The sequence below is a fragment of the Argopecten irradians genome, chromosome 13 (assembly GCF_041381155.1).
Source record: "Argopecten irradians isolate NY chromosome 13, Ai_NY, whole genome shotgun sequence".
Taxonomy (NCBI): Eukaryota; Metazoa; Mollusca; class Bivalvia; order Pectinida; family Pectinidae; genus Argopecten; species Argopecten irradians.
This window is the reverse complement of record NC_091146.1, coordinates 19,937,346-19,953,420: the sequence shown is the minus strand read 5'-3', so window position 1 is coordinate 19,953,420 and position 16,075 is coordinate 19,937,346. Positions and strand designations below refer to the sequence as shown.

Sequence of the window (16,075 nt, the reverse complement as noted above, 5' to 3'; positions counted from 1 at the left end):
CCAAAAGTTATACAAGTTCTCTTCCCTTCCCCCCAAGGATGTTTGTGACCAAATTTGGTTACAATCCATGCAGAACTCTTGGACAAGTAGAGATTTATAGGATTTACCTCTATCCCCCCTATTGGGCACCGCCACTCCTGCCCGCGGGGGTCAGAGCCAAAATTTATACAAGTTGTGTTCCCCTTTCCCCAACGATGTTTGTGGCCAAATTTGGTTACAATCCATGCAAAACTCTAGGACAAGTAGCGATGTATAGGATTTACCTCTATTTCCCCTATTGAGCCCCGCCTCTCCTGCCCCCCGGGGGTCAAAGCCAAACTTTATACAAGTTGTGTTCCCTTTCCCCAGAGGCTGTTTGTGGTCAAATTTGGTTGCAATCCATGCAGAAATCTAGGAAAAGGAGCGATTTATAGGATTTACCTCTATTTCCCCTATTGGGCCCCACCCTTCCTGCCCGCGGGGGGTCAGAGCCAAAATTTATACAAGTTGTGTTCCCCTTTCCCCAACGATGTTTGTGGCCAAATTTGGTTACAATCCATGCAGAACTCTAGGACAAGTAGCGATTTATAGGATTTACCTCTATTTCTCCTATTGGGCCCAACCCCTCCTGCCCCCGGGGGGGGGGTCAGAGCCAAAAGTTATACAAGTTGTGTTCCCCTTTCCCAACGATGTTTGTGGCCAAATTTGGTTACAATCCATGCAGAACTCTAGGACAAGTAGCGATTTATAGGATTTACCTCTATTTCCCCTATTGGGCCCCGCCCTTCCTGCCCCCGGGGGGTCAGAGCCAAAATTTATACAAGTTGTGTTCCCTTTCCCAACGATGTTTGTGGCCAAATTTGGTTACAATCCATGCAGAACTCTAGGACAAATGCGATTTATAGGATTTACCTTAGTTTCTCTCTTATTGGGCCCAACCCCTCCTCCCCGGGGGGTCAGAGCAAAAGTTATACAAGTTCTCTTCCCTTCCTCCCAAGGATGTTTGTGACCAAATTTAATTACAATCCATGCAGAACTCTAGGAAAAGTAGCGATTTATAGGATTTACCTCTATTTCCCCTATCGGGCCCCGCCCCTCCTGCTCCCGGGGGGTCAGAGCCAAACTTTATATAAGTTATGTGCCCCTTTCCCCAACGATGTTTGTGGCCAAATTTGGTTACAATCCATGTAGAACTCTAGGACAAGTAGCGATTTATAGGATTTACCTCTATTTCCCCTATTGGGCCCCGCCCCTCCTGTCCCCGGGGGGTCATAGCCAAAATTTATACAAGTTCTGTTCCCCTTCCCCTAAGGAAGTTTGTGGCTAAATTCGTTCAGTTACTGCTCGTTTTCCATTTTACACATTTGGACGTGCTAGGTTTAGATGCTCAAGGAAAGCCAGAGTACCCGGAGAAAAAACATGGACCAGCAGTACCTAACAACTTAGTGCCCCACATGGGATTCAAAATCGCGATTGGACTCAGAGGTGGAGGGCTATATTGGTATCATGTCTGAACTTCTTAACCATTCACCAACCATATACAATTACGGTCTATGTAGGTGGAGGGATAAATCTTGAATTGTCTCCCTTGAAAGAGTTATTTAAATTTTCTTGAGGACAAAGCAATGCTATTTGGTTCCTGACACATAAGCACATAATGAATATAAATTAATTAAGCAATAAACCTAGTATATATTGTGTAGAATAAAACTGTAATAAATGATTTCATAAGAAATATATGAGTTATCTGTATCAGACATGATGTGTGGTGTCTGCACATGGCGTATAAATCTAGTATGTACACTGTTGGTATGTTGTCAATCACACTCATTAATATGCACATGCAGCACTTGTTTCCATACATATTCCTTAATTGTTAACAGATTGAAGTAATTGGATGATATCAGTAATCAATCGGTTTGTCTGTCGAATCAAAATGGTGTGAACTTTAAGCCAGACCTGTTCTGTTTACATATTTAAAATTCTGGAAACCATGTCTGTACTGTTTTACCCATTTTATTTACCCATGGGAATTGTTTAATATCAATATTTAGGACCCTACTAAAACCATGTCATCAAGACATGGTCAGTAAATCGAAATTTCCTGATACACTGTCAGTGAAATTCATTCAAAGTCCTCAAAGTTAACTAGAGCACTGATGTATTAGGCAGGTCTAGTGCTGGACTCGTCAAAGGATCGCGGACTACACACAGGTGAAGCTCGGTGCTATTTTTAGACTGGCTGCAGTTGTAAACAGTTATAAAAAGATAATCTAAACAAGCGTCAATTATGGCTTATGTAGCAATTTAATTACACAATCAAGCAATACATTACTAATGACGTATATTGAAACAGTATCTGTCTCAGAGACAGTACAACTGACAGTTTTCAAGCTATAATTTGAAACGCGTTGGTTATAGATCTGTTGTCAGTCAGTCGCGTGTTAAACAGTCACACTCTGCACTGCAGGCAATCAAATCAGACAACAACAAATTTTTAACATCAAATATTACACAAGAAATAATACTAATATCCAACGATAGTGATGCCAGTGTCTACAAAACATAAAATGTATAACTACTTACCTTATATTGGATACTTAACTTGAACAGCGTAGGCGGCTTCAACATTCACAAACCGGCTCAATACACAATATTGGGATTTCCGGAAATGACGTCATATGTAGACGCTTCGAGAACCTTCTAGAACATTCCATGGGGAAATTCCTGATCAACGTCAAAATATACCTAATTTCGAGACCACCGTGTTGGGGTATTCTGGCACTTATTTAAGAACCATTTTACTCAGAAAAACATCAGCTTTTTACTACTGATAATTTCTGTTCATCTACTGTATCATTAAATTCAACAGAGCGAAATTAACGGAAACTACCGATGAAAACGTCGATTTTTGCCTGTTTAATCCAGAATTTCTCCCTCAAATGAATATTCGCAGAGTCAACAACTATCTAAGAAGATAGATCACGCATGGATTTACTTAAATGTAAAATATTATTTTTAAAACTTTCTGTCAATTTCCTTATTACTCAACTTGCGGTTATAAGCGTGTTGATAGGTTAAAATCGTCTTGGTTAACATTCGTTCCGAAGGAACGATAGCTCTGTTATCGCACCTTACGTCTCTCATTTCATATTTAAAATTCCTGATTGTTTATCAAGTTAAGAAGTTTTACAAGCATAATGAATGAAATATCAATTCATATTTGGATTTTATCATCGATGTACAACCTGCTCTTTTGAAGGCGTTGGCGTCGGCAGCACGTGGAGGTCATATAGACATCGTGCAGATGTTGTTGAGCCATGGGGCAGACCCTAAAAAGGTGAGTATATCATACATACCAGTCTCGTTCATGTCGCTGAGTAAGAAATGTTTTGATTTTGTAGTAAAAGACAACACAATAGTGTGTCTCTTACATACGGCCGTTGGGTGGTACAACAATTTTGTAATATCAATGACTCTAATTAACGGAAATGTTTTCGATTGTAATACTCTACAATTTAAATATGAACAATATAGAATGATGTTAAAAGTGTTAAACTGCTTGCGACCATATATTTGAACAAAGAGAACAAAGGATTCAATTTCATGCCATAAGACTGACAAAGCGTTGCCACCAATGCAATATTCAATTTATTGCCATTTCAATGTAAATTGAACCTATTTGATGTATTTTTTTCAACATAACCTCTTATCGGTCATCATAAATGCAGATAAAAATACATCATTAATCAGTTCTTTTTCAAATCGTTTAGATACAATTGATTATCTAGACACGGGTCTATATTTTTAGACAATATTCCCAATACTCCCCATTCCCCTGTTCTACATATGAGAATGTACAGTTCCTTGGTACACTCTTTAAAAATGACACTGTTATATATTGTAACAGTGGTACACTGTTATACAGACGTCGCATTGTTTGCGTGGTCTGCACTCGTTGACACGAAGGCCTTTATTTGTTGAGATGTTTTATTTTTAACATTTAATAATCAAACAATTTGAAATATGTATTGAGCAAAAACATATATTTTGATGATAGGTTTATCAAACATCTTTTCTGGTTATGTTTTGTATTAATACATGTATTGATGTGGCTATGAATTGCTGATGAAATAACAATGACTTTACCAAATTATATTTACATGGAAAACACCTTATTAATAACAACGTATTATTAATTTACGGATAACAAAACAATAAAAACGGATAAATTTGACCATTAAAGTGCTAAAAATCCATCGTATTTTAATTTGGTCATGGTCGGGTTAAGATATTGCAAAAGTATTTACTTGTTCTCATTATTTTAATCGGCATTTTGGCATCGTTGATGACCATGAAAAAAAATTAAATAAAATAATGAATTGTAATAATTTGATAATTAAAACGAAACATTCATGGCCATGAAGTTTTACTTGGGACTGAATACACAAATATTATCAACAAACATTGGCGGAGAGCCGTCACGTGGTGATTCCCTAACCCTTGACAGGGGGTTAGTAATTGCTATTATGGTGCAATATGACGGCTCTCGCCGCCCTCGCTACAAAATTGAAACACATCCTCTTCAACTAAATATACCATATCATTACGTAAATATATATATTATTTGTTATGTTTTTTTTGTGTAAAATTACCTTAAATCGTTATTTTAAATACGAGTTGCTTCCCCTACGCCAGTTTGAAAGTTGATAACGCGGTGAAAGTAAAATGTAGCATTTCAAGCGTTTCTCGACTGTGATTATAAAGAAAATGGAGGGGTTCGTAACTTTAGATCAGTTCTCTCTTTACAATCAATTTATTGGCATAAGGATCTGGTGAAAAGTGAAAATTTTCTGATGACTACCATTTTTACTAATGGGTTTTGGAAATAGGAATTCATAACAGAGTTAAAAATGAAATAACATTGATTTTTTTACAATTTTTGACCGATTCAACGCTTCACAGAAAAAAGTTCTGATGACTAACTTTTTCAAAAATGGTGCAGGTCAAAAGAAAACATTTTGCTGTTTCTAAAATCATCATAAATATACGGGGTCAGGGTGCTTAATGGTTTGTTTATTTTTCAGCACTTCTTGCTAAATATTCAAATCACTATCTTGTCATTAAAATGTAAAATAAATAAAAGCAATATTGATAATTCCACACTTAATTGCTCATGGTTTTCATATCGGTGAACCTGAAAAAAGATGTTGTCCTACCGACGAATTAAATAAAAATATTAAAGTAAAAAAGGTGAAATTGCACCATAAGAAATTCACCTTTCAAAATGGCCGCCAAATTGGTTATTTCTTGAAACTAGAGTATAAAAAATTCTGCAAACAATAGAAGTATATTTTTGGACATATTTTACAAATGACGACTTGCTACAAATGGAGACAATTTGTTTTTGAAAATCACAAACAATACTTTGATTAATGTTGAAACGAGACTCCTCACCAGAGCAGATCATTTAGTATTAATACGCATTCAAAAGAGGAATTTCAAAATCAAGAATAGATATGTTTCTTGTCACTTAAGACATTGGAAATGATATGGCCAAAACAGATATTACACCATGTGTTCATAGCAACCACAATGTGACTACATTAAATATCAATACAGATAAAATAACAATTGGCCAGGGACGTCGAAAATGAACGTTAATGCAATTAAAAACGAAATAATCATATTATAAATACACATATTAAATACATTTCAAATTTGGGTTACGCTCACTGGGTCACAGAAAAAAACAAATATGATAATTTGAAGACTGGATAGACATAGCAAAAATAAAGATTAAAGAAATAACAATTCATATTGCAAAGTGCCTGAATAAAACCGACAGGTACATTGATGAAATTTTAACAAAATGGGTGTATAATAAAGACTAACCCAGATAATGAAAAAAAACAACAAGCTAACTAACATTCATTCTGAGAGTGCATTATAGTAATAAAGCAACAGGGATGAGATTGAGAGCGAGAGTGCAGGAGTTCGAAGACCATGAAAGATCATCTAAATAATTTTAACCTAGAAAAATAGCGTGCTAAATAGAAGCTCTAACATAAAATTAAAAACCACAGAAGGATATTAGAAAAATGACATAAATTCTATCCAAAAAGATAAAAATTACTCAAGTGAAATATATATATAATGTAAAATGTCATTAATATCGAGACAATGGGCCTAAATGAGAAGGCTCACCACCCTACATGTATTGTTCTCAGACACACTGGTTGTTCCATTTGACAATTTGAAAACTGCATGTTAACCATGTCAACAAAACAAACCAGACGTTTTGAATATATTTTTTTAAAAATGCATTTGTGTAAATATAAAAAAAATTTTAAGCAAAAAGTATGTTAAGGTTAAGGAACCTTCTCTGCGAATGATAAAATGAACAGCACATGCCATTAATATGTTAATAGAAATGAAATTAACAAAATATTATTTTTATCCAACAATTTCAAAAATCCGTTAGCTTAAGAAATAAAATAACGAAGATGAAATTAACAGTATGGTAATATCAATAACTCAAGTGTAAAAAAGTAAATTTTATTCAGTACACTTAATTACTTCATAACGTTTCGCAAATAAGAATTATAATTCTTTTATGTTTATGTAAAAATAAAAAAAAAACAAATTAAAGCAAACATATCAATATAAGTTAAGACAAAAATAAAACATTATCCATTACCAACAACTTAATTCTAATGCATGAAAATATATTATTAAATGTCCAATATTACAATTTTCAGAGTTAATTTCATTTTCTTTCTTTAATCATCCGTCTACTTAGTGGTTGTGTAGTTGTTGTGGTGATCATTCTGTTGTTGGCGGTCGTTGTAATGGAATGGATGATGTTTGCTGCTGTTGTATTCTTATGACTGATGATGTGGCACTGAAGATCATAATAGTGGCGTAGCTACGTGAAATGATGTCGTCCGCGAAATGCAGGTTCCCATCGCACGTCACGGCGCCAGTATAATAATTCAAAGTTGAATGTTATTTCTCAAAGTTAGTATACTGTGTCTTTAGGTGGTATAGGGTAGACTGTAAGATTCATGGTTGTTTGTTGCAATGATGACTGGACTTCCAAATATTATTGTCGACATTTTATTTTCTTAGCTTATATATATATATTATATATTAATATACATGTAACACACAATATATGCCGTGCCAGACATTGTGTGCCCAAATGGTCCTGACCCCAAGATTGGGCGGTGCAGACTGCTCCTCTGTCTCTCTCAGTCCTCATTTATTAGCAGACATGGAATTGGCTGATGTGTACCTGTTTGTCAGAATATATAAGACACGGAACATAAATGTCGGTAAAACATTATTATATAAACGAGGAGCCTTTCTATATACCAGACTGTTAGTTAGTTGACGACTCACATACATGTACACATTTGTCCGGCATAAGTACTACACGAATGTCTGAGACACCAGACATTGAGTCTGGGAGATTTTAATTTTTCAAAATAATATCAATAATACTACATGTTCTAAAGTTTTCGTATAACTGGAATTAACCAATATAGCTTGTTTTATATATAAATGTGCATGCCATAGTTTGAAGATATGTCTTCAGTTTGAATTAACATGAATCAAATTTTATATCACTGTGTCTGATTGTGTAACTAAAACAATTCTATGATTTCATCAAACACTCGATTATACGCGATAATTAATGATCCCAGTGAATAAATATTAATCTTAGGGACAGAACCAAGAAACTATTAAGCAATCTTACAGTAAGGCAGTTCGGATTATACTTTATACTTCAATCAAGCAGTTCTAAACAAATGATTCAATTCCAAGGAACAAACTAGCGCATGCAGGTGTAAGTTTAGGGGACGCTAGTAGGGAAAGGACCACACCGCGTCTGATTTTGGTTATGATCTAAACAGGACAGCCTTCTTAGCATACTCTGAACTTCACAATTATTATCTTGAAAATCAGGTTGTGGACCAGTTTATAAACGGGTTTCATAACTTTGAGATGAGGAAAAATGTTACCGTTCGTCATCCTAGTACGTTAGATAGAACAATTTCATCTGCAGTAGAATACAAGCCACTATATACAGAATACATTATTAAATGAAATAGTAGGGTGGAACTGGACACTATTGGATAAAAAAGTTGAAGCCCCAAATAAAGAAATTTGAGTAAATGATAGGCATAAATATCATAGAAAATGGACATTTTTATGTTGTAAAGTGAAAGGTCAGTATGTCATAGAATATCAAACGTTATAAATTTTACAGACATGATTAGTCAGTTGGAAGCTGGGGTCAAGGTCGAGACCAAGTATCTGGTCAGGTTCCATTAGGGTTACAAAATGTACGTTCGGGCATAGGTTGTCTGTATGAAGAGGTGCAAGTACAACACATAATTGAGTCCCTGGTTTTTGTTCTATCCTTTGGCGAGGTTATCAAGTTTGGGCTAGCTGTAGAGTCGCTACAGATATTTCATACATATCTCATCACTGCCGACGGGAACTAACTCGGAATAAAAGCAATACAGCTGGATGACTCGAGTCAAATGCCTCACCACGTTTTTCCCACGCCCAATTGGAACACCTGGTCATTTATGTTAATATATAGTTTCCATATACTTGAAATATATGATACAGATTTAACTCAATTTTACCGTTTATCTTACTTTGATAAATATGTTTTGCGATGTTTAACCGCTTGCTGTCATGGCTAACATTAATGTAAAGTATGCCTATCTCCTTCCATCTAATTAATTTTCTTGAATACCTGATTAACATTAATCAGGATAAAGATGTTTGGTATTTGTGATGGCCAGTGAATACTCGTCTTTCCATTTAACGTACAGCTTGACTTCTACGTAAAATCCAACACCTTTTGTGGGATTACTATGATAAAATAATACATCATTTGTGATGTTTTTTGCAGAAAATAATTTTATTGTGTTTTACGCTCTTTATAACTAGTCGTACGTGTTGTGAGAGGAGAACATGTAATATCATTGATAAAAGGGTGATATTGTGATACGCCGATGGTCCTTAGATTCTCATTTGCCACCTTTGTTGTCAGTAATATAAAACTGTGATAGGCTTCTCCAAATGCTGAGGCAACATAAATCATCAGCCTTATTTCTACTCAGAGTGACCAGTGACTAGACGTTTTCCATCGAACCGTAAATACTTTCTGTCTCGGCTATGTATTACTATCAACATGAAGCTCTGTAGTATCGGCCAATCTACGGAAGGGCATCTATTTGTGGATGATTTCTTGATCTGCTACAGATAAAAAGCATGCACACTATAGAACGACAACTACAGCAATGTTTATGCAAATTACAAGATTGGGCTGACGAAAATGGCTTTAGATTTTCAAGATCAATAAATGTATGCATGTATTTCTGTCAAAAACGAAAACCACACAACGATCCAGACCTCACACTCAATGGAATTAAAATTCCAGTAGTTGGACAAACCTAATTTCTTGGACTAATATTTGATTCGAAACTGTCCTTTGTTCCACATATCAAACATCTGAAGGATAAGTCCCCGAAGACGCTGATCATTCTACGTGTTCTTTCCCATTCTGATTGAGGTGCAGACCGTGAAATGCTTCTGCGTATCTACCGGGCACTTATTAGATCAAAACGTGACTACAGCTCGATTGTTTATGGATCGGCTCGCAGCTCCTAAGTACAGATGCTTGACCCTATCCAGATTCAGGGACTGCGTCTCGAACTTGGAGCTTTTCGAACAACACCTGTGAAGAGTCTCCATGTGGAAGCTAATGAGCCATCTATAGACGACCGACGAAATACATTATATACAGTACGCTGCTCAACTCAAATCTAATCCTAATAAACCCGCATTTAATCTTGTTTTTAACTCACAACATCAAGAAATATTTATACAAAATCAAAAGCTCATACCAGCATTTGGCATTAGAATTTCAAATTTTTTGCAGGAACTAAATATAAATTTCTACACCATTGACGAGTACACCGTGGATGTTACCTCCATTTTCTCTGCGGAAGCATGTGCTATCAGTCTGGCGCTTGATAATATCGAAGAACTCTTCATTGAAAAGGCAATCATCTGTTCCGATTCTCTTTCGGTCCTGCAAGCTTTGAAATCAAGAAACCCTAGAAACACATTAATCCAAAATACAAAATATTTCGAACCGAACATTTCGATTATCTTCTAAAACTCAAATTGCTTATCTCTTGATTCCCAGCCATGTGGGTATAAAGGAGAATGAAAAGGTCGATAAAGCAGCTAAGACTGCTCTTCGTCTAGCACATACTGATTTGAAACTTCATTACACTGACATCAAACCTTCAATTCAGTCAGCAATTAAACCCCATTGGCAACAAAGGTGGTATACCGAAACAAATATTTAACTGTTTAAAATACTACCTAACACTTAATCCTAAACTCTCCAGTCGGAGAAACCGCAGACAGGAAGTTGTTCTATCTCGGCTCCAGACTTGACACACATATTTTACATACAGTGTAACTTGGTTAATACGAACTCGGATAATTCGACAACCCGGCTTAATACGTAGTACTTTGCCGGTCCCGACCGAATTCCCTCTTTCTCTTTGTATAAATTACTCGGATAATTCGAATTCGAGAAACTCGAAGAACTCGGGTATTACGAAGTAAATTTTGGGTCCGAAAGACAAAAATCATACATAAAAAGTTCTTATAACTCAAAATGGGAGCTTTTGGACATTGAGTTCTCCGAAAATGCCCATTTTCTTTTTCATGAATCTACTGTAGAACAGCATTTCATAATATATATCTCGGTTTTATTGTTATAATTTTGTAACTACCATCGGCGATTTTGACATCTCTCTTGTTCACATCATTTTATGACATGGAACTATTCTATATATACCAAGTAAAGAGATCGTCAGTAGACATGAGAACTCGCTTAATTCGAACACCCAGATAAATTAATACGTTTCAAAAAGTCGTTAGGTATAGAAAAGGAAATTAAGTCGTCGTCAAAAGTCGTTAGGTATAGAAAAGGAAATTAAGTCGTCGTCAAAAGTAGTTAGGTATAGAAAAGGAAATTAAGTCGTCGTCAAAAGTAGTTAGGTATAGAAAAGGAAATTAAGTCGTCGTCAAAAGTCGTTAGGTATAGAAAAGGAAATTAAGTCGTCGTCAAAAGTCGTTAGGTATAGAAAAGGAAATTAAGTCGTCGTCAAAAGTAGTTAGGTACAGAAAAGGCGAAAATAAGTTGGGTTACAATATTCAGGTGACACCTGAAGAAGGCCATAGACAACGAAAATGTAACTCCATTGATTAGAATAAGTCATAAAAAATACAAAAAAGAGGAAAAATGAGGTGTGGACATATGATCAAAATTTCGAACAATGAAACTTCATTTTGTCGATATTGCGTTTAGGTCATCGGAGTGTAGCTTAAAATATCACTTATGTATATCAGGATATGTCTAAAGAAGTTGCATCATCCCAACAGAAGTAGAAATGCAGCGTCGTCCTCATTACAGTGCGTAAGTTGAGTATCACTACATCAGACAGCAAAACAACGAAAGCAATATATAGATCATATATGGCTTTGTAAAACCAATATCCACTACCATTTCCCTATGCCGCACTACTAATATAGATTTATTAGAAAGGGAGAAACTATCATATATAATTGGCGGCCATTTTGAAAAATGCGTATATTTCCGGTAAACAGAGAGATATTGCGTGTGTCTTAATGCTGTTTCTTATGTCCTAAGGTACTTTCATACCAGTCGCGAAAAGAAGTTGGGTTATAGTATTCAGGTGACCTTGAATGATGCCGTAGACAATGACAATGTAAAACACGACAACTCCATTGATTAGAAAAAGTGCAGTAAAAAATACAAAAAGAGGAAAAATGAGGTGTGGACATATGATCAAAATTTTGAACGATGAAACTTATATCGACATTGCGTTTAGGTCATCGGAGTGTAGCTTAAAATATCACTTTTGTATATCAGGATATGTCTTAAGAAGTAGCATCATCCCAACAGGAGTAGAAATGCAGCTTCATCCATAAATTACATTGATTAGATGTAGCTGGTGCCATACTTATAAAGTGATGAAACAAATAAATCTATCTTCAGATGATGTGTGTTTATGTGTTCTAATATTTACATTTTCATTTCGATCCGCCACAGTGAAACTCGTAAACTCCGATCTCTTCTTTTCTGAATGAAGATGCGTGGTCACGCGCTGATCTCTGACCGGCGTGATAATACATTTTGACATTGTTTACATTGTGACCGAGGTTAACGCCGCTTCGGAAACGATATATTCATTGACAACACTCTTAGATTATAAACACACTGATATTCATTGACATTAGGCCTAACGTACATTATCACCGAAACGATTCCGTGTGTGTCAAAGCCCATGACAATGGAAGGTCGTTGAAAAACGCCAGCATTTCAGATCGATCTTTCTCTATTTATTTCTCCAATCAAAATTTTAATTTAGTTAATATATTTCAAGAATAGCACAGAAGTCTTTTAGTGATCTGCGACTAGTTCGTACATGTAACACATTTTATTGAGTTCCGACCATAGATACAGCGATTGGGTATCACATAATATATATCTAAATGCCAGCTGCAAACAAATACCAGACGGAAATACAATATTAAGTTCTATTCCACAGTAATTGAAATTTAGTTTTAAACGGTGTGATGATGCAAAGATACCTACTGTTCGGCATTTTCAACAATCGTCTTTTCTTCGAAACCGGACCACTGCTAAATCGAGCAACTGCATCTCACATTCCCTGCACTGCCAGTACTGGGCAGTAAGTTTTGTATCTGAAGCGACATAAGAATGTTTCTTTGATGCAATTTAAGACATTAAATGAAAACAAAAATACAATAAATATCGCCGATCGCGAACAATGTCCAAAGGATAAAATCATTTTCGGATCTATATTTTGTGTCGCCATGGCAACGAGAAGAACTGACTGGCGGCTGTTCCGCAGCTGTACAAGCAACTAGTATTAATACTGTTTCAAATGTGTATAATAATGTTAAACCGAATACATAAAATTCGACTTTTTTCAATGTAGGGAATTTTAGATTGGTTAACGTTAATATAAGGATTAGCACACATCATTAGCACGAAATCAACATTCTTCATTCGTTATGGTAAGCAACAAAATTGATAATCAATCCTTAGTTATTGGCTGAAGTTGTAATAAAATAATGTCGAACGAGGTATTTACTTTGAGAAACATCAAACGATCAGTTTTAGTTTCTACATTTGTACACCATTGTAAACTCACATATATTTTGTTTCAGGATGATGCACTATATAAGGCAGCTTTTTATGGTCATAGAGAAATTGTGGAACTTTTGTTGAGCCATGGAGCAGACCCTAATTCGGTGAGTATTTTCCCATCAATGTATATCTCTTAATCTTCAATAAAATGACGAAGTTATAAGAAAATAAACAATTCTTTGTATTACGTTCTGGATCTGAATAGTTTTGGTATAAATGTATATAAAGGATATACTGGTTTAGTTTATATTGCCATAGACAGTTTATGCAATGCTATTGTAACACAAACAAGTGTCACATATATAATCACTAACTGAAAAAAAGACTTTCGGTTATTGAGACAATTGCTCTCACATATTGCTATGTGTTCGATACCGATTTTGCCTCCATCTAATTATATATAAACTTACATTACAGTTATCATTCGTTGGTCCCGAAAATATAACTGATAAACTGGTCATTGATAATACCAATTTGGTTGAATACTTTTACTGAGTTAAGATTCGGATGTCTGTATTAGTTGAGCACTCAATAATTGGATGTCTTTGTCAATTGTGAGAGGAAAGTAAACCCGTGCTTGTCTCGGATGATATCAAACGCTGTATATTGATACTTCACTTTCTCCATTAAATTCCCTCCGATGAATGTTGTGGATTTCGTGATATTTCTGTTCTATAAACTCACGAAATTGTTCCAATGTCCCAGATAGTCCATCGAGGTAGTTGGTAAATCGTCTAATGTCATGTAAATATATACTACTATGAACTCTGTGGCCTTCATCGTTGATGAGATTTATTTTCTAGTTTTTTTCCTTCTAGTTTTCTAGTATATAGATATATTCAACTGTAACTGGGTAGGTGGCAATGAATTGTCTCTGATTACAACATTCTCGACACATGTTAGATCATTGTATATCTGATCCAAGTATTCTAGCTTCTCCACCTATATTAGTATGGTGTTATCATATCTAAAACCCTACTAGAAAGTCTCGTAAGGTTGATTGCCTAAGTGTTCTATAGCAGGACCCGACAATAATGTACTTTTCCTTCGGTAAATAAAGTCCAATGGAGAGTAATTCATCATCTCCTGTAATATCTGTGGTAATGTTAGATAAACTCTTATTTATGTACAGGCCACACCGCCAAAACAATTCCGGTTTCTTATAACATCAAAATAGGGATATGGTGATGGGGGCTTCCAAACAAATGTTTTGTTCTTGTTTTTGTTCTTTCTTCTAAAGTCGGGCATAGAACTCGATACCAGATAACAAGAATTTCCTGTAACACTACAATATTTAGTCACACTATACTGACCGTGTAGGTGTTAACCTAACCCTGCCTACATCAAGCTACAGTATCTCTAACAGCGACATTGCTTTGTTTATGTTTACCTCTATAGTGAACATGTACATGTAAACACTGTCACTAAACCCAGTACGTATTGTACATTTATGCGTACAGTGCCAACAACCCATTTTATTCACCAAACTCAGCAATTTACCCAATTACAATTGTAAGGCCTAAACTTTACCAAAACAATTTCATCCCGGACGAGCACCAAATTTGTCACAATGTTGACGAATATTATTTATATTTTCCTCGGATCTTTTCTGTGACAACAAAGGCCTTAGTATACATTTAACAATTTAATAAGCATAAAATATATGTAAATATCATAATGTGGTCTATGTGTTTGGCACCAACGACTCTTACGATTTTACAGTTCATGAGTTTATCTCCGTGCATCGTCCACGATTCAGCGCGTCCCGCGTAAGCGTTCTCACATCTTGAATCTTCTATGTCACTTCACCACCATACCATGATACGAACCAGTCATCCTTCACATTTGTATGTAGACTTCTAGTCCAGATTATCACCAAGCACACCCAACTATAGTATTATTCGCTCCATCACCTTGTGTCCTCTGCTTTGTCTCTGCTTCCCGCATTGCGCCCAAGCTGGCCATACTATTTCTGGTTTCCCTTACGTTTTTCCACTAAGGGAGGTAACTCTCCCTGACTATAATATATAGGAAGCACTACACAAAGTTCTGACCACGATCACGTGTGTCTCCAAGGTAATGTCTTTTACAGCTATGGTGCCCACACACATATATATCAATATTAAAGTTAAAGTTAAAAACTTAAAAACGCAACATTTGATTGATTCATTTCAACTTGTGGATATTTGGAGACTTTGTAACCCCAGAAAATCTTACTGCACATTCAAAAGAGGAATTTTAAAATCAAGAATAGACATGTTTCTTGTTACTTAAGACATTGAAAATGTTATAGTCAAAACAGATATTACATCATGTGTTCATAGCAACCATTAAATATCAATACAGATAAGATAACAGTTGATCCAAGGACGTTGAAAATGAACGTTAATACAAATAAAAACGATATGTTCAAAAATACATTTCAAACTTTTTGGACTCACTGGGTTACAGAAAAGAACAAATATGATAATTTGAAAGACTGGCGGGACATAGCAAAACATAAAGATTAGAAAAATAACAATTTATACGGCAAAGTCTGAATAAGGCCGACAGGTAAATTGATGAAATTGAAAAAAAAGAATCGGGTGTATTAACAAAGACTAACCCAAATAATGACAAAAATCAACAGGCTAGCTAACTAACATTCTGTGATTGCATTATAGCAATAAAGAAACAGGGAGGAGAGTGAGAGTGAGATTACAAAAAAAAATACATAAATTATATCCAAAAAGATAAAAACATCTTAAATAATATATATATATATATATAACGTAAAATGTCAATAATATCGAG

The 16,075-nt window shown here is 35.4% G+C and overlaps 1 protein-coding gene across 8 annotated transcripts in view; it reads left to right on the top strand.

The window, feature by feature from the left end:
* The window catches only part of LOC138305914 (uncharacterized), a 145,749-nt gene that overhangs the window by 50,085 nt on the left and 79,589 nt on the right, over positions 1-16,075 (top strand). For 4 of the 8 annotated variants that reach the window (XM_069246198.1, XM_069246200.1, XM_069246197.1 and 1 more), the window contains 2 exons: positions 3,242-3,319; positions 13,303-13,386. The exons of 2 other annotated variants lie outside the window; for them this stretch is intronic. In XM_069246198.1, the coding sequence (XP_069102299.1) occupies positions 3,242-3,319; positions 13,303-13,386 (162 nt within the window). The remainder of the gene's footprint in view (positions 1-3,241; positions 3,320-13,302; positions 13,387-16,075) is intronic. 2 more of the 8 variants (XM_069246202.1, XM_069246196.1) reach the window with 1 other exon arrangement.